The 27,146-nt window shown below is 32.1% G+C and overlaps 3 protein-coding genes across 4 annotated transcripts; 2 read left to right on the top strand and 1 right to left on the bottom strand.

Annotated features, from left to right (window-relative positions):
- Nucleotides 1–291: 291 nt before the first annotated feature.
- Nucleotides 292–1,612, top strand: LOC123221772 (auxin-responsive protein IAA31). Of its 2 annotated transcripts, XM_044644678.1 has the most exons (5): nt 292–437; nt 561–778; nt 887–1,131; nt 1,214–1,325; nt 1,405–1,612. In XM_044644678.1, exons 2-5 carry the CDS (start codon nt 588–590, stop codon nt 1,484–1,486), a joined length of 630 nt encoding a protein of 209 aa, XP_044500613.1. In that variant the 5' UTR covers nt 292–437; nt 561–587; the 3' UTR covers nt 1,487–1,612. The 2 variants fall into 2 exon arrangements, with proteins under 2 accessions (XP_044500613.1, XP_044500614.1); XM_044644679.1 differs by lacking the exon at nt 292–437 and having other exon boundaries at nt 470–778; nt 920–1,131.
- Nucleotides 1,613–8,605: 6,993 nt separating this feature from the next.
- LOC123221671 (chromatin structure-remodeling complex protein BSH) lies at nt 8,606–11,425 on the top strand. The gene is made up of 10 exons (XM_044644557.1): nt 8,606–8,748; nt 8,838–8,926; nt 9,071–9,165; nt 9,272–9,343; nt 9,443–9,490; nt 9,569–9,652; nt 9,831–9,869; nt 9,989–10,071; nt 10,201–10,263; nt 10,950–11,425. The coding sequence occupies exons 1-10, from the start codon at nt 8,699–8,701 to the stop codon at nt 11,047–11,049; spliced, it is 723 nt and encodes a 240-aa protein (XP_044500492.1). The 5' UTR covers nt 8,606–8,698; the 3' UTR covers nt 11,050–11,425.
- A 1,096-nt stretch (nt 11,426–12,521) lies between these two features.
- On the bottom strand, nt 12,522–13,232 carry LOC123221670. Its single transcript, XM_044644556.1, has 2 exons — nt 13,076–13,232; nt 12,522–12,977 (listed from the first exon to the last, which is right to left on the bottom strand). Exons 1-2 carry the CDS (start codon nt 13,173–13,175, stop codon nt 12,856–12,858), a joined length of 222 nt encoding a protein of 73 aa, XP_044500491.1. The 5' UTR covers nt 13,176–13,232; the 3' UTR covers nt 12,522–12,855.
- Between the last annotated feature and the right edge of the window lie 13,914 nt (nt 13,233–27,146).

Here is a 27,146-nt window from a genome sequence, read left to right as displayed (position 1 = left end):
AGAAGACGTATGGTTTGTATACCTCATTAGCCTCGACAACCAACCTTCTCCATGAGCTCAAATTGGTCACTTTGAGCGGCCACTTATTATCTTACCCGGCCAAGACAATAACCACAAAGACACAGTAGTAGTTTAGTAAAAGTGGCAGTGATTGTGATGTGGGGTTTGGCCATGTTTATGGTGATTATATATATAAATATAAAGTGTGCGTGGGATATGGATGGACAGTGAAAGAGAGAAAGAGAGCTGATTAATTAAGGTAAACAAATAAATAGAGAAAAAGCCACGTAATAGAAGAGGCGTGGAGATGTCGGCCACCCTGGGGACAAATGAAGCCCAAGGGGGGTCTCCTGCTGAAGTTGAAGTTGGTTGGTTGTTGGATTGACCAGATCCATCTCTTCCCACCACCCCGCACGTAGTACTCATATAGTGTATGTGTATGTGTCTCTGCATATCTCTCTACCTGCCTCTCTCAGTAGTAGTCACCTATATATTCATATAAATGACCTAACTCTCTCAGGTGCTAATTGCTTTGAATTCACCGTTCTCTATTTTGTCAGGTAGCTAGCTTCAAAGGGTAAGAGATAATGGAGCAGCACCAGGTGGGTGATCACTCATGTCCATCGTCAATAGATAGCAGCAACCACCCTCCTTTCCCCTCTTCTTCTGGTGTTTCAAGCAATATTAAAAGAGATTTGTGCACTGATCTAAGATTAGGTCTCAGCATCTCACCCTCCACCACCCATGATAATGACGACTGTTCCACTTCAAATCAAAAGTAAGTACTAATTTATTTATACAATATATATTCATCTTCGATCTCCGTCAATAATTTAAGTAAAAATTTTCTTTTTATTAATTAACACATTAATTAATTGTTCTTAAGACTTTCTCACTTGCTGGAGTTTGATATAACTAGTTCATCCTGGGCGCCAATCAAACGAGTGTTAAGGAGTAGAGTTGCAGATAATTACGTGCAGGAGCAGGAGCGGCATGACAATAGTGCATCTTTGTTTGTGAAGGTTTACATGGAAGGAATACCAATCGGTAGAAAATTGGATGTGTATGCGCACGGTGGTTACAAGGCATTAATATCAACTCTTGCAAATATGTTCAAGACCAGCATTCTGTGTATGCATATGTATTCTTCACTTATTAAATATTAATGATGATGAGATTAAGAGGTTTATAATTAATTAATTAATTAAAACAGGCCCAGATATGGATGGTGTTCATTGGAATAATATTAGACAAGAGAAACAGCATGTTTTAACTTATGAAGACAAAGAAGGAAACTGGATGATGGCTGGAGATGTTCCCTGGGAGTAAGCAAGCATTTCTTATTCACAAAATAATAGTAATTGTGTTAACAATATGGATTCAACTTTCTGATTTTGATTGTAGGATGTTCCTTCCCACTGTGAAAAGACTAAAGATAGCAAGAGCAGACAGAGATTATTCATTCCTCATCATGCAGCAACAGTAGTCTCTTATTTGGTATATATATGTATACACATACCCCAATGTAATGTAATTAATTGCAGAAGCAACAAATGTATTTATTCATTGCCATGCAATTGGGCTTTGAATGCAGGTCACCATCATTTCTCTCTCTCTCTCTCTCTCTCTCTCTCTCTCTCTCTCTCTCTCTCTCTCTCTCTCTATATATATATATATATATATATATATAAAAGACACCCGGTCACCCAAATAATAATACGAAAATTATATTAAATATCTATTTTATTTTTTATTAAAAAAATATTTATTTAATCAATTTTTAAATAAAAATATTTTTTTAATTTTTAAATAAAAATACTCTAAATTTTTTTGAAATACCAAAATTATTTTTTATCACATCTATATAAACTTTTACACTCTTACTTTTATTATGTATATTTCTCATATTATTCAAATACTTACTCTTACTCTTATTTTTACTTAATATAAATTATTATGGGTTCATTCGAAGAAAAGAAGTTCATATGTTTGAATTCGAATTGAAAAAAGTTAAATCATGAAAAAAAAGGTATTTATACGAATCTTAACTCAAAACTTAGTTTTATTTATTAAAATTAGTTTGTATATCATATAAAAGGAGTATTTGAATATTAGATAATAGTTTAGAGGTTAAATAAAATGGTAGAAAAATATAAGAGTATTTTGATATTACACGATATACAAAATATTTAAATAACAGATTAAGAATAGATAGTTATATTTTGATATAAGACAATATACAAGGGTGTTAAATGAAGTGTTAGATAATTATGGAGGGCTAAATAAAATGTTAAAAAATATGAGAGGTATTTTGATATTAAACATTGTAAGAACATTTTAAATGAATTATTAGAAATAGATAGATACATTTTTAAATAATACAACATACAAGGGTATTAAATGAAATATTAGATAATTATAAGGGATAAAATGTTATGTTAAAAAAATATGGGGGTATTTTGATATTACATAATATATGAAAGATTTAAATAACATGTTAAGAATAAATATATGTATTTTGATACAAGACATCATACAAGGGTGTTAAATGAATATTAGATAATTATAGAGGTAAAATGAAATGTTAGAAAAATATGAGAGGTATTTTGATATTACATAATATATGAAAGATTTTAATAATATGTTAAGAATAGATAGATGTATTTTGATACAAGACAATATATAAAGGTGTTAAATGAAAATTAGATAAGTATGATAAGTAAAATAAAATGTTAGACAAATATTGAGGTATTTTGATATTAAACATTGTACGACGGTTTTAAATTATATGTTAACAATAAATAAATATATTTTTATACAAAACAACATACAATGGTATAAAATTAAAGGTTAGATAATTATGGGGGTAAATGAAATGTTTAAAAGATATGAAACAGGTGAGAACATTTTAATTGAAATATTAAGAATAAATAGATGTATTTTGATACAGGACAATATACAAGGGTGTTAAATAAAATGTTAGATAATTAAAGGTGGTTAAATGAAATATTAGAAAAATAAGAGAGGTATTTTGATATTAATCAGTGTAAGAACGTTTTAAATGTTTATAGTGGACTTTTATTATAAATGATTAATTTTTTTCACAAATTTGTCATTGTAAGAGTGATAATTAAAATAGTTGGTTATGCATCGGTTCGTTATAAAGGAGAATGAATTCAAGGTGATAACAATACAATAAAATATATTGGAGGATCTAACACTACAAAAAAAATGGCCTTTTGCGAGAGAAAATTAACGAGAAGACAAATATCTCGTCGTTATAACTATTATTTTTATAACTTTAACGACTAATTATATATATTCTCGTTAAAACTAAATAAATTTATGCTTTTAATGATAGATTTTTAATTTTCTCACTAAAATAACTTACAAACCCGTCGTTATTGATTTTATAAGTATATAAAATCTAAAGAGGAATACGAACTGAACTAAATCCAAATATTCTTTTACATCATTTTTAGATATTTATATATATTTTTAACTAATATAAATATTTTTAATTTATTATGAATATTAATTAATTAATTTAATAAAAAAAATCTTATGAAAAATATTTTGAATATCCTTTGTGAAACTGAATGATTATTTTCTCTTCCTGTACTCCATCATTTCATGCCTTACACCTCTCTCTCTCTCTCCCCCTTTAGGTTTCTGTCCATGAGGGGAAAATTCAAATTAATATAACAATAACTAAATACAAATTAATAAAAAAAATAAGGAAAGAAAGAAGGTTGAGGCGTCTTTGTTTATTTGTCTTCTATAACAAAGAAAGTTCTAGCTGTCTTTTATAACAAGGAAAGAAAGAAGGCTGAGGCTGAGGCTGAGGCGTCCCTGTACTTTCTTGATCTCTCCACTCTCTTCACCAAAGAAACTCCCTCTCTTCGCATCAATTTACTTACAAATTTCAAGGTTTGTTCTTCTTAAGCACTTAATTACTCTTTCCATTTCTTCTTATTTTGTTTTAATCTCTGTTTGTCTTGGTAATTTTTTTATTTTTTTTGACTTTTTTTTAAAAATAAGTTTGTTCTTGTTTCTATTTTTTGTGCTTTGTGGAAATCGTTTTAGCGGCAAATTGTAAAGTCAATTGGAGAGGTTAGTATTGCTGTAAGTTTGTGATTTTTTTCTCTAGTGTTAAATTTAGGGTTTTAGTACTTGCTGCAATGAATTCACCCTTGTAAGTGTTTTTTCATTGTTTAATTATTTAATTATTCTCCATTTTTCATATATGTTTCTCTGATCTTATTTTTGGATTTACATATCCTTAGTGCATAAGCTTAAAATTCTTTTTGTAAGCAAATTTTAGCAATACACCTTACCTTGATAATTAAGATAATAGTGATTCGATAATTAGGATAATACTATCAAACATTGAGTTATGGTTGAAACTTAGGTACAATGTCCCGATTGATTGGTGTGGGTGAAAGTGAATGCTCAATAATAATGCTATGGTGTTATTCATTGGCCTCGGTTTCCATTACAGTGTGGATTACATTTTTCATGTGGTTTGTGAAATAAAAGTCTTTCATTTCCCTTGAAGCTTCATATTAGTATAAAAAGTTATTATGTTCATCATTTACTCTAAATGTTTATTGATTGTTTATGTGATTCATAATTCCTAGAACCTCCAAAGGCAACAAATGTTAAGATACATGGTGATCTAAAGGAAAACAATAAAATAACCATTACCGCAGACGTTAACGGAGGGGTTGAAGTTGTTAGTGTAGTTCAGTGGTATAAAACCACAACTATTGAATTAGATATTCAAAATGGTCTTGAAGAAATTAGCATGTGTACTACTGAAAAGACACGTATTATGCAAAACTATTTTTTCTAATTTAAAATTTGTTGTGCATATTTTAACTTGTAATTTTCATTAATAATATTGAATGGTTTTTGTAAAATGTTTTAGGAATTTCTCTTGCCAATAAGAGTTTCTGGATATTACATTGTTGCAAAGTATACTCCTATGAGTTTTGATGGTAAATCTGGTGAACCAGTGTTTGTTACATCCGAAAATGTAGTTGAAAGTAAATATATGCTATTCAAGTCTTAATTTGGTTTATATTTAGTTACATGGATTTTAAATTTTTTTTTTGGGTATTTTCCAAATTCTTGAAGGTGAAATTTATACTCAAAAAAAGAAAATTTGAGGAAAAAATCATAACAAAAAAGTATCAGGTCTAAAAAATGGAGAAAAACTTCCAATTGTCTTCTACAACAATCAAGTAGTGGGAGAGAATCATCAATCATGGTCAAGGCACTTGGGAAGAATTGTGCGTAATCCAAACATTTGTCCTATACGAGTGAAATCTTGGAAAGAAATTGGAAAGAAAGAGAAAGATCATATTTGGGAATCTGTAAAGGTACATTTTCTAATTTACTTTATCTTATATTGTGATTGTTTACTCAAAATAGATATGTTTAATCACATTCTCAAATTTTATTTTTAATAGGATAAATTTGAGAATCTTGACATGGAGTTGTATCATGACTACACTTTGGAACATATGAATACCTTGTGGGTAAATTGGAGATCATGTTTAAATGCAAAATATGTTAAACCTTGCAAAACTGTAGTTGAGGCTTTAAAAAATAAGTCAGAAGGTATGGAGAAAGAAGATTGGGAATGGTTGACTAAACACTTTTTTACTAAGAATTTTCAGATAAAATCTATTTTGAATATAAAAATGTCAAATAGTTTTAATGTTTTGATTCATTGTTGCTACATGTCAAATAATAATTATTTTTGGTTTTTCATATAGAAAATAAGCTCTCAAGCCTCTCAAAACAGAGCTAAATCTTTAATGCCTCATCGTACGGGTAGTAAACCTCATAGACAGATTATTTATGAAATGGTAATAAATAGTAATTTGTTTATTTATGATATATATTGTTCAATATAATTTTTTTGATGACTTTGTATAATTACCAAAAGGGAGGAAAATAAGGTAATCCACCTGATATGGGAATACTCTTTTTTTAAACTCGAAAAAAGGATGGAAAGTTGGTTGAGCCTGAAACTGAAGAAAAACATGTATGTTCTACTACTTACGCTTTTATTAAATTTGCTAAGTAGTATTCTTTATTTCAATTTTAAGACTATTTAAATTTTATAGGTTCAAATTGTAAAGACTATTCAAGCTGAGCCAACACTTTCTACTATTGAGGTAATTGAAAAATGTTTTGGAGCACAACATCACAACCATGTGTTTGACTATGGGGGTGGAATTAAACGGAAAAGTTTCAAAGATCCTAGACAAAAGAAGATGGATGAACTTCAAGCCAAACTTCATAATAAGGATAAAGAAAATCGCATCCTCAAGAGGCACATCACAAAGATTGAAGAGAGATTGCTAAGGATTGAACATTTTATGCAACAAAACCCAAATGTGTCCACTGAATTTTCCCAATCAGAACTTGACCAGGAACTTCATAAGGTTATATTTTCATAAATTTGCTTTTAGAAATATGATTACTTTTTAGATAAATGATTACTTTTGATAAATGATAACAGTTTATAAACTATTAATTAAAATTCTCTCTGGTACAACATTTGATGAATTTATTCAGCTTTTGAAGGAGTCTTGTGATCTTAATCCAATGAAATACGACTTTCAACTATCAATGAAGCCAAGAAAGATTGAATTCAACTACCCCGTACAAATCCAAAATGATGAAAATGTTCAGGGTCTTATTGATATGTCTCAATACTTATAGGAATGTATTCCTGTTTTTGTTACATGTACCCCAATTGAAGGACGGGAAGAAGAAGAACAAGTAGAAGAAGAAGAAATTAAAGAAGTGAAAAAGGAATATGATTTGAAAATTTTGATCGATTTCAGTAATGATGCATTATATATTGCAAACTCATGGGCTCATGGAGAGAAACGAAACTGAAATTCGAATTTTATATGTTGAAATACCCTAAAATATCAACAATCAAAAAACCGTTTGAAAATCTGAAAATACGAGTCGATCTATCATAAAATAGCTAAAATTGAAAAAACAGAACTGCAATTTGAATATTATACGTTAAAATACCATAGTATATCAATAATAAAAAAATTATTCGAAAATTTGAAAAATACGAGTCGATATACCTAAAACAGCAAAATTCGAAAAAACGAAACTGAAATTTAAAAGTACGAGTTGATATATCCCATAAATGAAAAAATTGAAATATTGAGTAAAAATTTTGTCATTATATCATAAAATGTGCCAAAAGAGCACAAAAATAAAAAAACCGAATGTCAAGTTTGAAAACTACATTTCAAAAAACCTTAAAATAGAAAAAACGGATATAAAATTCGAAAATTACACATCGAAAAACCATAAATGTGAAAAATATCAATTTACCCCCTTAAAAAATTTCTATTGCAAACAGGTAAAATATTTCTCTTGCCCTCTCAGCAATTCTCTAATCTTTTAGAGCCCCTACAGTTTAAAAAAAAGTAAATTTCTTCCCAACCCACGGTTTTCACGGCATTAGCCTACTGTCTCATGTAAAATTTCACAAAGGCCCCCAATAGACTAACCGCTCTCCCCTAGCTTTCTAATATTTTGAAAAAGCTAACCCATGGCCAATCTCTCCTGATTGTGGGAGAATTCCTTCTAACTCTGGGATCCATTGTTCCCACAAACAAGAACGTCGGTTGTTTTAATCCCTTTTTCAACAGAAAAATCGTCGTTTTTGCCTCTAGTTTGAACACAAATCAAATGTATATATCTTATAACACAAAACCCTTCAAGAAATTCAACCAAAACAAGCAATAATTAAAACATTTTATGCATTGTTCAAAATCAGAACCCTAAAATTGCAAACCTCAAAATCTCTCTCAAATCTCAATAATTTTAACAATAAATTGATTCAAACAACAGTAGGAAATATGTACTAACCTTCTTTGCCATTTTCCATCGTCGAAAATCATGAAAATCACTTCATCTATGGAACACTTGTGGAATGACTGAAGGAGATGCAAAATTTTTTGAATTTACATAGTGAAACCGTGGAAAAATAAAGGAAAAAATATATAAAATTCTCAATTTATATATAAGGGCAGTTTGGTCATTTCACAAAATGTGATATTTTTGCTTAATCTTGATTGTTTTGGACAATTTTCTTAGACCCCCTTAATTTAAGACAATTAAATAATTTCCCGTATTAATATAATGGAAGACGGGAGATACTTTAAATTATCTGGTTTCATTCACCACATCCACATCCATTTTTTATGCTCTAATACAACAAAAATATTTCACATGATAAACAACAAATTCTTGACGCATAAAATATAAGGACAGCCATTCAATTATTTTTAAGTATGATGCTTAGATTCGGATACATTAGATTCAATTTACGCTAAGATACTCATATTCGTATTTCATTTTTGATAGAATAAGTCAAAATCAAGTCAATCTAACCATTTGAGTTTAAGTTAATATAAATTAAATTTAAAATTAAATTATTTTTTAATCAAATTCAAACCTCAATTTATTGATTTCAATCTGAAGCTGGATTTAGTGATAATCCAACCCTAGGACAAGGGGCTCTTCTGAGGGTTGAACATTGGGCTGGGATGGCCTTGGGCTTGGAATTGGACTTGGGATTTTGCATCTCACTTTAAATGGGTTCTAGTTTCGTCTTTCAGAATTCAGTGGCAGAAATTTGGGATAGAAAATGAAACTTCTGGCGACGTCGTCTTCCAAAGCCCCGGTCAAGTTCAGAATGTTCGTTCGTTCGTTCTTTCTTTCTTTCCTGTTGATGGTTTCATATATTGCTCTACATTCCACTTATTCTTTTATAAATTACAAAACAGGCCAACAGCTGACAACTTGGTCCCAATTCGATTGGACATAGAAACCGAAGGCCAGCGTTATAAAGATGCTTTTACCTGGAACCCTTCTGGTAATCTTTTCCTGCTTTTTCCTCTATTTATCATTCATTCATTCATGGTGCTTATTTAATCTCAAATTATATATATATATATATATATATATATATATATATATATATATATATATATATATATATATATATATATATATAAAGATCCCGATTCTGAAGTTGTGGTGTTCGCCAAGAGAACTGTTAAAGACTTGAAACTTCCTCCTCAATTCATTACTCAGATTGCTCAATCCATTCAGGTTAATTTTATTAAACCACTTATATTTCTCCGTATATGCATTTTTTTTTTTTTCAGAAAATTTTGGATTTTTTTATTGATTTTGTTTGTTTGAGTTCGTTTATCAGTCCCAGCTTACTGAATTTAGATCATATGAAGGCCAAGACATGTACACTGCTGAGAAAATTGTTCCCATCAAGGTTTTTCATTTTATTGTCTTCTTTATCCTTTCGCTATTATCAGCATAATTATACGTCATTTAATTTATATATTGCTGCTTCCTTCTTCTCTCTTCTCAGCTTGATCTTCGAGTCAATCATACTCTCATCAAGGATCAATTTTTGTGGGTTAGTCTGCACCTTTACTGTTGCCCTTTGCCCTTTGTCATTGTCTTATAAGTTGTGCTATCTTCTGTCATCTTTCAGGACTTGAACAATTATGAGAGTGACCCTGAAGATTTTGCTAGAACCTTCTGCAAAGATTTGGCTATTCAAGACCCTGAAGTTGGGGTAACTACTTTCAGCACTCAACTCTTACAATTAAGTTAAGTTGTTTAGTTCACTTACTATGTATCTTCCTGCATGCAATGAAACAAACCTTCTTCCCTCTTTTTCTTGCCCTTATTTTTAGTGGTTATGAACTTGTTGATATCTAAGGTGATCTTTTGTTTTTTTGTTTTTTTGACAGCCTGCAATCGCCTTTGCAATCCGGGAACAGCTATATGAGGTTGTGTTTTTCTGCTTTGCTTTTACTTTGTCATGATGTTAACATATCTGCAGATATATGGAATTTACTTATTTATTTTTTGGTTTGTTACAATATTTTTATCTTATTTCATGTTCTAGATTGCAATTCAGAGTGTAGCTTCAGCTAGAGAAATTAAAATAAGCAAGAAAGGTCGTAGGGGAGTTGAACACTTTCCAGCTAGGTCTGTTTCCGCTGATTTTGTTTACTTGATTTGCCAAGTTTAAAATGAGAAGATACGAACTCAGTTGGAGCAATATCTTACCTCATATTGTTTTGTATGTCACTAACCTAGTTATACTCTCTCTAACAGTAAAGCTGGTGGAAATGCACTGGACTTGATGAAGTTATTCAGATACAATTCAAGTGTAGTTAGGTATGAATGTTAGATTTGTCCTTGTTTGCTGACTTCTGAAAGATTTATCTACTACAGTCTCCTCTTATATGTAAAACTAGCTAAAAGACTTGCTCTGGAATCATGTCTATTCCAGTCTCTTACTGCCATAATACGAATTTCTTTAATCCAAGCAAATCAGCTAACTTTTTGATAACTAAGTTTTTCTCAGGCTGCCCCACTGAATGTTTGTTGCATTATGTTTATGTTTTGAAAGTTCCAGAAAGAAAGGGGCTCATCTCCTTATTCACCAAAATTATGTTAGAGGAACACATCAAAGGGAAAAGAACTGCATGTTTGATAAAAATTTAATTCAACATTGCCCTTATTTTGTCACCTAAGTCCCTATTTGAGTGATGCTTTTGGGACTTTTTAAAACTCCTGTTGCCAACATTCTAAGCTGTAGGAGGTTTTTTTTTTTTTTCCTATCATCTCAGTTCATGATCAAATGAAAATTATGTAGCCATCATGTTTTTACCCATCAAAGAATCCATCAATGAAGAACACCATTTCTAAATCTTGAAGTTGCCATTTTGTATTTTTCCTTGTGATGTAATTTGTCTTTTTTTCATCCGATTTCTATTGTCATATCTATCTAATTATAGGGAAATATCATGAATGAGAAAGTAATAATGGTTGGTTTGATTCTCTGTACTACAATGCATCAGGAAAAGAAAGGAGTGGGATGTATACGAGCCAATTGTTGATATTTTATCAAATGAGGAAGTGGATGCCCTTGAAGCTAGCGAAGAAAGAAACACCCGCTGAGCTGAGACATCAAAATTAGAGAAAGAGCAAAACAAAGTTGTGAAGATCACTAATTGATTGGGAGCTAACTCTATGAGATGTTTGTTGTCAGAGATCTTAGTCTGGGACTTGTATGCTTTTTTCTTGGGACAGAATGTTTGAAACCGTTAATTGTAGGGTCTGATTGGGGTAATTCAACTTGCCATCTTGTATTTTCTTTTTACTTTGCAAATTAAATAGCCTGAAGGGACAATGTTTGGCAGCAAATATTGTGTGCGTTGAAATGCCTACACATGATGTAGAGTATGTATACATTGTATGAGTTGGAACCTTGTTGGTATATTGATGAGAAAAACTGAATTGAATTTCGTGAATAAGTAGAGAAATTTGTAGTTAATTTTCTTACTGTTGTCGTTTAGAGTTGTCCATGTTTGTGTTGGGGTTCGTGGTAATGAATGCATAAATGATTCATGTCTGTCTATGAATGGTAACAATTGCCTCAGTTTACAAAAAGATTAAACTAGTTTACATGAGTTCTACCCCTGGCAAATCTACAGTGTAGAATCTGGGCAAAAGAGTTGAGGCAGAAAAACCTCATATCCAAGGGCCCACGGGGGACATTGAATCTTTGAAGTTTTCGCAAGTTCCAGCTCCGACGAAGCAGCAATAATAGGATATTCAATAGGCTGACATTGAATCCTAGGTCTTAGCAATGTGGGCGTTTGAGATGGCATGAATTACTAAACTATGAGTACACCTGGATTAGACTTGCTTAAGTCCTATATTGTTAATGATGAACGTCTAATTTTCTCATAGATTACGGGCTCAGACGTTAAAATGTTGTCTTTTCAGCATGTTACATAGTCATGCAGCAAAACAGGGCATGATTGTCATTTGTGATCCGCCTTATATAGAATGTAACTTTCAGGATATCATATATTAACGTGACAATTACACTTCAGTATTCGTAAAAACAGTTATTTTAGTCAAGAAGTAAGATTTGATGGTGGGGTGGGGGAATTCGGGGAATCGGCCTATTTATAGTATATAAATATAAAAACATTTATATATTATTATATAATTAAATATTATTTTATTTTTAATTTAAAATTAATTAATAATATAATATACACGTGAAATACAAATTTATATATATATATATATAAAATAAATACATATAATTTTATCCCTCCAGTCAATCTAATATGGTTATAGAAAGGATAATGTCATCTCATCCATAGCCCAAAAACAAAACCTTTTTGGGAGTCTGAGCTTTCAACTTGGACAGAAACAGCCTGTGTCACGCACAAGTTTCTTTCTGGGTAGTGGCTTGTTACCATAACAGTTAACTTTATCTTGTTTTCTTCATCCTTTAAAAAGTCTTTGTGATGGAAGTGAGCACAGAGAAGAGGCATAATCCATAGCATCAGGATTGGATGGGGACCAGAATCACATCCAAACCATCTTCTCTCATATCATATGCTTAGTTTCAATCTTTGATTAGAATAAATGTAGATAATTCAAGTAAAATCTCGCCGTGTGTGTTGATTGATCACGGGGATTTCATTAATTTTCCTATATATATTTATAGAACCACTTAAATAAAAATACAATCTTCTTCTTTTTTAAATGCCACCACCATTCAAGGGGCAACCTGAAAACAAACCTACCTTCAATGCTCCTAATTCATAGTTTCCCACACAAAATGATAATATCTACAAAGTAACACTCATACGTACCAAATAGCTAGATCCATGGAATAATGTTCCCTCACAAACATGGCCATTATATATGACTAGCTTCTGGTACATGAAGCGAAGCCATATATCAAGACGTAACGTTACAGACTGCAGACTTGGATTTGTCAAGAATGGACCACATCACTTGAACGTCCTCATAAGCACAAGCCATAACTTCACCATGAAGATCCATGACACGCCTTTCATGCTCTGCAAAATATAACAATAGTTAAACAACCTAACGTAAGCTTATGTTACATGAATGCTATTGTTTTTTATGCATAGATGAATAGTTAGAAATTAAGTACCTAGGCGGGACTTGTCATCCCTTGTAGCTGCTGGTTGCTGATTGAAGAAAGTGCGAGCTTTTCTAAATGGGGACGTGATAGTTTTCTTCCAGGAAGCCATTATAGCACACAAAAATTTATTGAATATATGAAATATGATTGTATTTTATTGGTATCTACTCCAGTGTTTATTGACGAAAATGAGAAGGGGGATTAGTTAGATATATATATATATATATATAAATAATAGAAAGGAAGGAGAGAGGCAAGATCCGGAAGATGAGCCAAGAGGAACATCACTCTCTATATTAATTTATGTATATAATTTCTTACCTCTAAAGTCGGACTTGGCCGACTGCATCCAAGCACATGGGGCACGCTACAAAGCAGACCTCCACACGTGAATGCCTTTACTTTCTTCAATGTCACCTCACCTCCATAAATAAACCCCACTTTTTCTCTTTTTTAATACATCCATTACCATTACAAATCTCTCTCTTTTCTAGCCGTCCTACTACAGAAACAATTACAGTGCAGCTTTAGTCCTACATACATGCAAATGTGCATCAAACATTGACACTGCCATTCATGTTTGGCAATAACATACCCATATATGCAGGCCTTGATTGACTTGTTATCAATTCATGGACACCTCACCTGTTTTATGCATCTCTCTGAAAATGGCACACGTATCTTCACATGCATCTATATCTTTTAATCATCATAAAAGAAAGAGACACACTATATATCTTATTTACATTTCTATATATACACCGTTCAATTCAGTTGACATTATATGTATGTTCACTTACTTCAATGAAACACAAGAATATAATGGTCCCTATTGCAGACAACAATGAAATGATAATATAGATTTAACGTAAAGCAAAGGATAATTAAGTTTCGGGGTCTGACAACTTCGTGCATTGTAGTCATCCAACAGGAATAGGGAAATGCGCAAGCAACAGTTACAGTTATATCATCAATTACAGTGCAATGCATTCCCCCTGGTTTTTAATCTCTGCTACCTGCATATCATGTGAACTATTAATTACTAATTTGTCTATCTTAATCAGTTCATGCATATGATTAGTAAGCAGAACAAGTGTTTGCAAATAGTCTCCACATGTAAACTGATTTCTTTTATGTCTTGTTTACGAAAATAGATATTCAATAAAATTTTTAAAATCAGAGTAAGAAACCAGCCCCTGGATAATAGTAATATTACAGTAAATGTTTGAGATGATTGAAGATTGCAAGTGCAAAAACGTGAATACAGAACTTACGGCAACTTCATATATATCATATATTATGCAGTTCTTTCTTGTCGCTTCAAGTAGGGAATATGCAGGACCTTTTACCTTTTATTTATGTTGTATATAGCAACTAGGGTTGGATTCGAATTGAATCGAGTTCGAGCTCGACTCGACTTAATAATAATAGAGCTCGAGCTCGAGCTCGAGCTCGGGCTCGTTGATCTCGTTATGCTTGAGCTTGAACTTGGCTCGTTTCGAATTCGAGTTTTTAATTAATTCGTTATTAAAACGACGTCGTTTTAATACATATTGATTAAAATAACGTCATTTTGTATCAAAATTTTTAATTTACAAACTTTGACAAGTAAGCTCAAGCTCTCCAGTTTGAGCTCGAACAAGCTCGGCTCGAATCCAACCCTAATAGCAATGCTACTTCAATCTCTCCACCACCTTACTTTATAATTAACATTGATAGTCTTACTTACTATCAATTTGACTGGGTTTGGGTTAGGGTTGGATTCGAGCTGAGCCGAGCTCGGCTCACAGCCAGCTCGAGCTCGGCTCGGTTCATATATGAGCGGCTTGAGTTCGACTCGGCTTGACTCGAGTTTGGTTCGAGTTCGGCTCGAGTTTGATTTGGCTCTGCTTGGCTCGTTTTTCGTTATCAAAACGACATCGTTTTTAATATATATTGATCAAAACGACGTCGTTTTGTATAAAGAATTTTTAAAAAAAATCTACCAAGCCAACCCGAGCCAGCTTGAGCTTGGCTCGAGCTCGATCAAGCCAAGCCAAGCCCGACTCTTTTCAGGCTCGAGCGAGCCAAGCTCGAGCTCGCTCGGCTCGAGTCCAGCCCTAGTTTGGGTACGCATATATGGACTTTTTGCTTCTTTGTCTCAAACTCTAAAACCGTAATTCTCAGTTCCCAGACCTAGTTAATTTGATAGGTGTTATAGCTCCTGTTGGAAATAATTAAACATACCAAATCGAATTCTAACAATTACAGTAAACATAATTTAGTGTACCCGGCTTCAAGTTTACGATAAAGCCCATTCGAATACGATGTGAGTCATTTCCATGACTTCATTTGTCCCACGTGTTGTATTCCTTTGGAAGATTTAATCTCTATGTAATTTTGGTTGTGTGTGAAGAGGAAGAAGAGTAAAACCTCTTCTGTAAAATATTACGTTTTTTATGCATTGAGGGAAGACAGTTTTGGACTTTAAATAAGTGTTCAACTACCAATAACTTCCATATCAACTGTCTTTGGCAGTTAAAGTAAACCAGATTGGATCGACCTGTCATGAGTGAACCTAAACCCAATGTCTTCCACTCACATATGACGGAGGACTTGAACCAAATACTTATCCACAGAAATCTCATACGACAATACTTTTATACTTTCAAATATATCGTGCAACCTTGCGAGCAACCTATACTTGAGAGCTAAATATTATTTATCTGTTAGGAAAAATATAGTTGCTTCAACACAATAAAACAAAATAAAGTGTTAGACTTGCAATACCCCAAACTTATTTGATAACACTAGCTTCTTTTAATCCCTCGTTTATCATTGTGTTAATTTCCTATGCATCCATAATCAAGTTCATTCTATCATATGGTGACATGCTCGGTTGGCCAATAGACACACCTAATATATATAAGTCTTCCTCTTTTATTCAAAATTCTCAATTTAAACTTAACTGATTTTCTACTCATATTCCATGGACCGAATCGTTTATGGTCATAAGTGCTAAGCTAAGATAGTAACACTAAGAGTAAACATCAAACAACAACAAACAGTCAAACAGTGCCAACATGAGGTAATTCTTATAAAATCTTACATAGTGAAGGAGTAGAGATTTATCCTCTCACTACTTTAACTGGTCATCTTAGTTATGTGCATATGGTATAAATCATGTGTTATAATATGTATTTTCTCAAATGTCATTCGCAACGCTGTAGAGATCTTAGTTCAATGGCTACAGTTAGCGTCTAACTTGAGTTCTTAATCATCTTCACACTTGCAGATATTTATCCATATTAAAAACTCACATTTGACATACACATGTTGTTTGGACGTGAAAAATCTAAATCGATCATTTTCAAATGTATCTATCCATGACCTCTTCTTAATCAATCATCAAAGCGACATTTTAACTTCGATAAATATTTTCTTAAGAAATTTGTCTCCTATTAGCACACTTTCTCAGTGTCACTTTTCTCAAGAATAATGTCTCATCTTTGTACGCTCTCTTAGAGTCAAAGGTGATTGTTCGTGTGAGTGAGTCAATCTCTAACTTGTGTGATATTACAATCTTATTAAACTAAAAACAATGTGTATGCAGTCAAAACCCAATAATTTCGGGATACAAGTTCAAATAAAAATAAACTTAAATTCACAGTAAAATATATATCCATGACCTTATCTTGATCAATCATTAAGACAACATTTTAACTTTGATAAATCTTTTCTTGAGAAATTTGTCTCCCATTAGTATGTTTTCTTAGTGCCAAAGACAACTACTTGAATGAGTAAACCAATCTCTAACTTGTGTGATATTACAATCTTGTTGAACTAAAAACGATGTGTATGCAGTCAAAACCCAAGAATTTCGATATGCAAATTCAAATAAAAATAAACTTGAATTCATGGTTTTCGATGTTATATTACCAGTACAATATATAAGTTCAACACCTTATTAATCACAATCTAAGAGATCTAATATATGTAAGATATACTTTTCTTGAAACAATATAGGTCAAAGGATCAATGACGATACAATGTGTAGAATTATATTGTACGCTCATTTCCCTCTTGGAAATGAAGTCTCTTAAAACATTATCTAATGTCAATATGTTTAGTTATTCTAAAAAAAATTGAGATTTTTTTTCAATAGATATCCGATGATATCTGAATAGGTAACTATTGACATTTTTCTGTTTCTATCTTAAGTTTTGGGGCATATCTCTCGATTCAACAATTCGTCATTTAACATAGGAATATTAATGGGTTCACAACTTACCATATTAGATTGTTCTAAAATCTTTTGAATATTATGCGCTTGTGATAGAGTTAAAAATTTCTTTGAACAATTTCTCTGGATTTATTCTTAATATGTAATCTACTTACCTACATCTTGCAGGTTAAAAGTATGGACAATCATCATTTGATGATCATCACCTACTTCAAATCATTTTAGCTATCTACACATCATTACATACATTGATAAAATTACAAATTTGTCATCAGACTTCGTCACATAGACATGATGGTCTTGATTAATCATTTTAAAGTCATAAGATATTAATACTTATGAAATTTCAAGTACCAATATCTGGATGACTGTTTTAGGTCATTTAATATTCTTGAAGCTTGCACACTCTACATTTTAGACCTATAACAATGAGATCTATATCTCGTTTCACGTAAATTTCTTTGTCAAGTTGTTCCCTAAGGAAAGTTGTCTTCACATTTATCTGATGTAATTATAAATTCAAATGTATTATTATAACCAAAGCTAAACATATTAAAGTAAATCTTATAAATGACGATAAACGTTGTTTTTCACAATCTATACCTATTTATTAGATATAATTTTTCGCTATAAAACAAAATTATATCTATTTATTAAGTCATCCGCTTTACGATTGATTTGGAGAATCCACTTATTCCCAATAGATTTTTGACCAAGTGATGAGTTAACCAAAACCTAGAATTGGTTTGCTTTCTATGTATTTCATCTTTTCTTCTAGTAGATCTCAACATTTTTCTTAACAAAAGATGAGTTAACTTCTTTTATAATTTTACGTTCTTCAACATCTTGGGGAGTTGATATGAAAATCTTGTTTTCAATTTAAATCATCACTAAGATACTTTCGGACATCCACTCCTATTATCCGAAATAAAATAAAGTTTAATCTCAATGCTCTCATTAGGTTAAGATGGACGAAGCAAGCTATTAAGGATCATTGCTCTCACTATCCGGAATAAGTTGGAGCTTAATTGTATTTGCTTCCACTGTCTGGAATAAGTGTAGGTATTATCTTTTAATACTCAACTAATGGTCACTAAGATATACCTATCTTCATTCTTCTCTCATTTTATTCAGATGAAACTTTTTATCAATATCATCTCTATTAAGAAAAATATCTTCTATGAATAAAGTATCTTATAATACAATTTCAGTTAATTTTCTAACGGAATCCCTATTAATGAACACATACTATTTGGAATGCTTAGAGTATTTGATAAAAATACATTCCTTTCTTTTTGGTCCCAATATTTCAGACTCATGGGAATAGTTATAGGTAAACATTGCTAAACCACTAAGGTTGTAATCAATTAACTCGGGTTTTCTCCTTAACAACACTAAGTTAAGTACATAAGCAACAATTAATATTATATCATCAGAAAGTGATGATAATGTTTTGCTTGCATCATCATTGACCTAGCCATTTCAATAGAGTTTAGTTACTCTTTTTCGCTACAGCATTTAGTTACACAGTTTTTGGAATCATTAGTTGTTATACCATCCCTGAAGGATCGAATGACTTAAGAGGGGGGTGAATTAGACAAACTAAAATAATCTTTACAAAATTAAAGAATTAAATCAATTTATTTTAAATTAATAATGTTGACTATTTTAATGCAATTTATGGAAATGACAAGAGATATTTTGAATAATCAACATAATCAAAATAACATAACACAAAATATAGGTATGAGGGACAAGAAAATCAAACATGTGATATATAATGGTTCGATACAACCCAACCTATGTTCACTCCTCCAAACTATCTCCTTTAGAGTATTCCACTAATTTTTGGTTGACAAAATTCTAACCAAGCTTTTCTTCACAACGAAAATAACTTATAAGGTACTATTAACCTTTACAAGCACTAAAACTCAATTCTTCTCACTAAAAATTTTCTAGTCTCTTCAAAGTGAACCTCACTCTTTTATAGTGCAAATTTTTGTATGAATTCGAAATATAATCTCCCTCAAATAGTGTATATGAAAATTTAAGTTTAGTACAACTCAATTCAAAAAAATAAAAAATGTGTTAACAGGAGTCTTGAATAGAGAAGAGAATTTGCAAGTGAATAGCTTAAAATTGATTTGTTCTCAAATATATGAAAGTTTTTAGTGGCAAAAGTCAATCCTAAGTGGATTTAATTCGGTTTATATAAGGGAAAATAAAGAAAATTACCATTGTGCATAAAAATTCGATCGACCAGATGTAATTTGATCAATCGAATGTGACATGATATTTCCGTGGTGTCTATGTGACACTAGCCATTAGAAAAGTCATAACAAAATTCGATCGATCAGAATAAATTCGATCAACCGAAATTCTGAAAGCCAAAATGCATAGCTTTTTGATAATTTGAAAGTTGTCATCGAAGAATTCAGTTAGTCAAATTCGGTTAATCAAATTCTATTACATTTTGCCCATTAAATTTTTAAAAATTTGTAATATGCCCCTTGAACCTTTGAAAAGTAACAATTTAACCCATTTTAAAAATTCTTTCAAAACCAACTTTGAAATATGAAAATGTAGTTCACAAAACTTTATTATTTTAAATGAGTTACTAAAATTTGATAAAAATTTGACTTAACCTAATAAGTTTGAAAAACAACATTTTAGCCTAAAATATGAAAGATATGTGAATAAGTTTTTTAGTGAGCTTTCACATGCAAATAAATATTCTAATCAAAATAAATGCTTTAAAATTATAAACATGTCTACCTTAACTTGAGTTTTTTTTCAAATCTTCAAAAATCTTTTACTTGATTCTTGTCTTTCATTTTCATCTTGATACTCATTCAAGTGCATTAGATAAATTTTTACAATCTAAACTTATACTCAAGTAAAGTTATTAGTCAATATGTTTAGGAAAGTATTAGTTTGTTATCATCAAAATAAGAGCATAATGACTCATTGAGTCAATAATTCATTTTTCATCACTCAGTTCTTCAAACTTTTCAAACAAATATTCAAAATTTTGGTTAGTTCTTAAAACTCTTATTCATTTTATCTAATTGATTCTCAATCTCAATTATATATATAGTGTCTAAAGCAGTCTATTGTTTATGACTTATGAGAGATCAAATATATAAATTGTAAAAGAAGTTAAGCTCTTGTAGCTTTGTCAAATGGTTCTCTAGTAGTTTTTTCAATTAAACAATTCACACACATGGACAGTTTTATTTATATAAAAGTTTCTAATAAACTTTCATAGGCCAATTTGTTCAACCCATCTTGGCCAAATGTGCGTTAAACTAGCATATTATATATTTGCATTCGTATCTATACATATAGGAGAAGCAAATAATAAAAAACTAACACTATCATAATAAAGGGTGACAAACACTATATAACCATTCAACCAACAAACCAAATCTATAGAAATCAAATCTAATATATTTTGATAAAGCATCCAAAGAAATTCAAATGATATCCTAGTTTGAGGAAGAACAAAAACTTTTACTAAGATTCACCAAATATTTAGAGCATGAAACTCATTTGCTTGTGTCCATTCCTCTTACTATAACCCTTGTGTTGTTGTCTACATACATCCAATTCACATTCTTCAAAATTTGATAGAAATCCACTAAAGATTTTCTATCATAAGCTACTTGGTCAATGACTTCTAAGTTCATAATCCACGTAGGATAATACTCAGTTAATATCATAGTATTAAAAAATAAAATTTTATCACTTTATGTAGAATGAGAGAATATCATTTTCAACTCGATCATTTAGGGGTGAAATCACTTTCATTGCTTCTATTGTAACAATTTATCTTGTTTTCATCTCTTTTTCCAGTACGTTTGCCACTTCCTATTTCAATTCATTGTTCTTATTTTTTGAGCATTAGATGACCTTCTTCCCTTACTCAGACTTAGACCATTTACTTTTGAAACTCGACTTTGTAACGTATGCATAAGTACCAAGTCTAAGTGCCTCAAGGGCACTTGTCTTCTATTCTATATGACAATAACAACTAACAAAAGTCTTTCTCTCCTCATTGTGGGTCATATGCGTCTTTATATATTCCCACTTTCAGGAAGAGATCACTCAACTACATGAACCTATTGTTTATTTGTCAAGTTGTGTCTAGCTAACTTTAGTTCCATAATCATATTTAACATTTAATCAAATTTAACAATCGATTGTCTTCATTTGGGGATTGTAGTTCCTCCAAACTTTTCAATCAAAACTATACTTATGACATATATAGTTGAGTATTACTAGTACTCGTATACTAGAACGTTATTCAATTGAGTTAACATATCCAATGAAGTAAGTCTTGCTTCTTATATACGTGATATGCATCCATATTACGTTTGTGTAAGACACCATTTGAGTTTTTATCCCTTAGTAGTCGTGACTCTATCTTAACCTGATCTACGACCTCTAAAGTTTTTTGCTCATATAGGATATTGTGCATATTAAATGTCACACGTTGGAATTATCCCTATTCAATATCATTCTTATTCAAATCAGTCATTATGTCCTAGGATGTTATAGTTAATTCGATTATAGAGACATATATTAGACACCAGTCAATCAATGCAATCAAATACATATTAATTGTTGTAATTATGTATTAAAATTTAAAATATCTCACATAAGACATAGAATCGAAAGTTCATTATATTCTCAATCATCTCACATAAGACATAAAATATCTCTGTGAAATTTACGGTAGGTCAAATACCTCGTATTTCGTTAATTTGGGAATAATATCAAAGCAATGGATGTTCTTTCGTACATTACTAAACGTCACTTTTAGCAAATTGTAATGTATCTACTCAGTCCTAAAAGTTTTTTGAATTTTTGTCTCGAACAAGATCACTAATTACGAGGCTAATAGTCATGCATGAATATGATTAGACTATGTACTATCTCTTATTCAATTAAGAGAGTACAACAAATTATATATAATCTCAACATGCACCATTGGATCATCAGATAATCATATTATATACACAATGTGATGGTCCTTAGTTAATAAACTTGCATGAATTAGAAACATGTATTTTGAAATACCAATATGTGTTTTCGAAGCCGGAATAAGGTATTACATGTCTTCATGTATCACAAGACCCATGAAACATATTCAATGCACAAATTTGAGCATCATGCAGTTGTTACGCTCCAAAACATGGTTTCATGTGACAACACACATCAGAAAGCATTGTGTACGTGCTGTCACACGTCAAATATGCACCTTCATGTGCCAAAGCGACGTCCCACATGCCTCCACATGTCGAAGCAGTGCTTGCATATGCCTTTACACACCGAGAGTCAGCCACACTCACTGTCACGAGCCAGGAGAAAACTGTCAAGTGCTGCCACGGACTCATATGCGTCGATTAATGGTGACGATCAATCTTTGACCATTGATCAGTCAACTGACCTAAGTGGGTGTTGACCGGTTTAGGCTAACCCAATTGACTATTTGGGTTGACCCGTTGACCATCATGTTTTGACAAACCCATTGACTAATGGGTTGGGCAATTGGGTTTTTCCAACCAAATTGTGACCTAAATTCATGATAAACCCTAAAAATATTTGGCTAAAGGCCTTCCGACATCCATCGGTGATGAGCCTATAAGGCTTTTGAAGCTTTATCGACGGAGAGTCATCTCATTTTAACTTTTGGCACCAATGTCGTCGGAATCCGTGGAAATGCCAAGGAAGAAAAAACATGCCTAATGCCTCGATTTTGGCTCGATTTTCGTCGATTCCAGCGTTGATTCGACGTGATTTTAATTTCAATGCATGTAAGAACCATCTAGGTTTCATCCTAACATGTTTCTAACATTCACTTTCATGCAATTTGGTTGAATTCAATTCATGTCCAAAATTCAAATTTAAATTTAATTTCAATCATAAATCAAAATTTAGATGATAATTACACATAATACATGATATAATTCACAGAACTCATGACATATTCGCAACCTATGCTCTGACACCAATGTTGGAAACAATTAAACATGTCCAATCGAATTTTGTAAATTATAGTAAACATAATTTAGTGTACTTGGCTTTAAATTTACGATGATGCCCATTCGTATATGACATGAAGCGTTAACATGAGTCATTTGCATGACCCCATTTGCTCTATGTACTGCATTCTTATAGGAGACTTGATCTCTATGTAATTTTGGTTCTGTGTATGGAGAGGAAGAGGAGTAAAACCTCTTCTGTAAAATACTACCTTTTTTACACATTGAGGGAAGACAGTTTTGGACTTTAAATAAGGCCAAAGGACTATTTCCCACCTAAAGTATGCGGTTTTCCCCCCTGTTAACTTTGAAAATCTCATTTACCCGTCCAAGGGTTGTTAAAATTAATTGAGTCCGTTAGTTATATCATTTCCCCTCCTAAACCTAAAAACTAACAATTTCCCCCCACCACAAGTTTTTAAAAATAGCATTTTCCCCTTAGGGTTTCCATTTTTTAGATTCAAAATTTCGACATCGTTTCTTCCTCTCTGGAGACCTTTACGTGATGCCTCTTCCTCTCCAACATGGCCTCATTACAACAGTTATCTTGGGTATGGTCGTCGATGAAGACCATGCTCAGGACAACTGTCGGAAAAAGGCCGCGCCAAAGAGGAAAAGACATCGCTTGGAGGTCGTCGGAGAGGAAGAAACGGCGCCAAAAAATTAAATCTAAAAAATTGAAAACCCTGGGAGGAAAATGTTGTTTTTGAACACTTAGGTTGGGGGAAATTGTTAGTTTTAGGGTTTGGGAGGGGGAATAAAATCAAATTTATGTTTACTTTTAATAATACAGTTAAAATGACGATTTTTTCTTTAAAACCGTTAATTTTAACCATCCACGAGTGGGTAAATAAGATTTTCAAAGTTAACGAGAAGAAACTTGAAAAAACCATATACCTTGGGTGGGAAATAGTCCTTTGGCCCTTTAAATAAAAGTCTAACTGTCAATAACTTCCACATCAACTGCCCTTGACAGTTAAAGTAAACCGGGTCAGATCAATCCATCATGGGTGGACTCAAACGCAAAAGCTTCAAATACATAGATAGCTTTATCTCTCTTTCAAAGTTCATGATATTAAATAATTGGATATTGGAACCAACAGTACCCCCGAATTGGCAGCTACCTAGCCTTGAATGGATTCAGATGAAGAAACTATCTTGTATCTATACATATGACTATGAGATATACTTTTAAGTAGCCATATTGTTTTGGCTCTTTGACCTTAATCAAAGCTTGTGGGACTCTTCCAAATTAGAACTCCAATTCTCTTAACAGCATGTATTGTGGAGGAATATTTGATTGTCTTTTGCAGAACCATTCACTACTAAAAATCCTATCTCTGCTTGTCGTCTGGCTTCTCAATGAAGATATCCATGCAACTAATAAAACAAGGTTTAATATTTAAATTTAATTATTGGTCACTGCATGTAGTAATGTAAGTAGTTTATGAATCAGGGATCCAATGGTCGATGGAGTTTGAAACACTTAGCACTAGAAAGAATAAAGGATTTACTGCATAAAAAAATAGTATTAATTAAAAGGCATGCAGTTAAGGAGAGTTATTGGGATGTGGAATAGTTGATAAGGGAACGTGAAGTAGAAAGGGTGAAAGTATAGAGGTTGCTAATAAGGGTGGATGCACATGGAAGCGAAGTTGAAGAACCAAAGCAGAAGGTTAGTGGAATAATAGCTAAATAGGGATCTCAGAAAAAGCAACTTCATTTACAGTCTAATGAGCGGTCCTTCCTTCTCTATAAAGCAACAGAACCTTAACAGGAGGTAATGAGTTACCTTTTAGCCTGTCATGCATACTCACATTTCATTCTTAACTTAATGCAGAAGATAATTAAAGAAGCTACCTAGGGGTACCTTGCAATCCTTGAATATCACTTCATACATACTTCTAACAATACTCTGATCTCAATATAAATACTTACCATAATCCCTGATGAAATTGAGAATCAGCTGATGATTAGCACTGTTTTTTCCTGCTTATACATGTATAGCTAATCAACCTAAACTTTTGGAACTTCTATGCTAACCACCAATACTTACTACATATATACTTCAGATTAATTAAAGCTGGTAATTTTTCTATATATATACAAGCAGAAACAGGACTCATTGCATATATGGATACACATAAAAATGGTACGGAGGATCCAGATATGCATGGTTTTACATGACACAAATATACAATAGGGAATTCGAATATAGAAAGTAGTAAACTCTTGCTCAAAGCTTAAAACGAGTAGCTTTATGAATCCTGTCTATAGCTTGCCTTTATGTTGCTTATAATTCATGACAAAATGGGACGCGAGACAAGTAAAATATATAGATGGACACATTTTCCACAAATAGTTTACAAAGTTATATTCATCCACTAAGAATGTCATCTATGTCATGTACATTTATCAGAAAAAGCATATATATATATATATTGTCAATTCATCAACTCTGCCAGTTCCAGTGCCGGCGGCATTCGCTACAGAAGATTTAAGCAATCGCTCTCTCGTCGGCTCCTACCACAAGTGCCAAATTTATATTTGTTTTGGTACACATTTGTAAGTATTCGTTGAGAAACAAATTATATCGGAAATATAATCAGAAAGCTAGCTAGCAACTCCCACAGCTAAAAACAATAGTTTTTATATGTTTCAGAGAAAAGCTAACAGCTAGCTGCTTTTGATTTTATATATAAGGACACTACCTATGGATTCAAACACCTTACTTGGCTTGCTTGTAGAAAAATAACTTGAGGACGTCCATGAATTAAGAGTGACCCATTTTTAAGCAAGTTTAACCTCGAACTCTTAATCAATATTGAACTTTGAGTCAGGCAGTGCCACCAGCTACATCAATCCCCCATTCTTCATATAAATGTATACAATAGCCCATGCATATCACTTAACTCTATATAAAATCTACACTGTCCTTCTAGACTTCTAAAGAAAATGAAAGAGCTAGCTAGGCAAAGATTGAAGTATGCGGTTTGCCAGAATTATAAAAATATATAGCAATAATTCAGATTAACTATTATTATTATTAACTTTATTATTACTGTCTTATAGTCATACACTCACCAACACACTTGAGGTGAAGGATCAGCCAGACGAAATAGAAGTAGAAAAGCATAACAATTAATGGAGGATAGAGAGCAGCAGCGAGCTAGACAGCGACAGAAACACGCCCCTCATAGATTCTGTCAATGAAAGCAGTAGCTTTGCGGTCAATACCCGGTTCAGCAATTGAAAATCTGCCATCTTCATCACTCTTACAGATTCGTCTCACGTAAAATCCATCCTCGCTTATGTCATCCTCTCCATAAGAACAACAACCCTTGAATATGTTGAAGATTGAAAAGCAAGAAGATGATTTCCTTTGCCTGCTGTATCCTCCGGCCATATCTCTTCACCCTGTGGCTTACTACCAAACAAAAAACAAAACAAAGTATATAGAAGTGTTTGTTATAACTAGTAAGCTTAGTAAGGCTGCCTTCCAGGTGCACTAACAGAGCGCTAGCTGCATGATGAGCATGAAATGTCTCATATTTATATTCTCAAAAAGGTACGAGTAGCGGTATTTCCATTAATAATTGGATGGACAAGATTGAGTGATGAGACAAAATGTAAAGGATTAACATATATGATGGTTGTAAAACTTGTAGAAAGAATAAGTGTTATTGTCCTCTACTTTTGAATTGACCTAAATAGTTCACTGCACCTACCACCATGTACCTTTTTTTTTTCACCCAAACAAATTAAAAGATCCCTTCTAACTCCATCCTACACAACTATAAATTGCTTTGCA

Source organism: Mangifera indica, chromosome 7 (genome assembly GCF_011075055.1).
Source record: "Mangifera indica cultivar Alphonso chromosome 7, CATAS_Mindica_2.1, whole genome shotgun sequence".
Taxonomy (NCBI): domain Eukaryota; kingdom Viridiplantae; phylum Streptophyta; class Magnoliopsida; order Sapindales; family Anacardiaceae; genus Mangifera; species Mangifera indica.
This window is presented reverse-complemented; position numbering and strand designations above follow the sequence as displayed.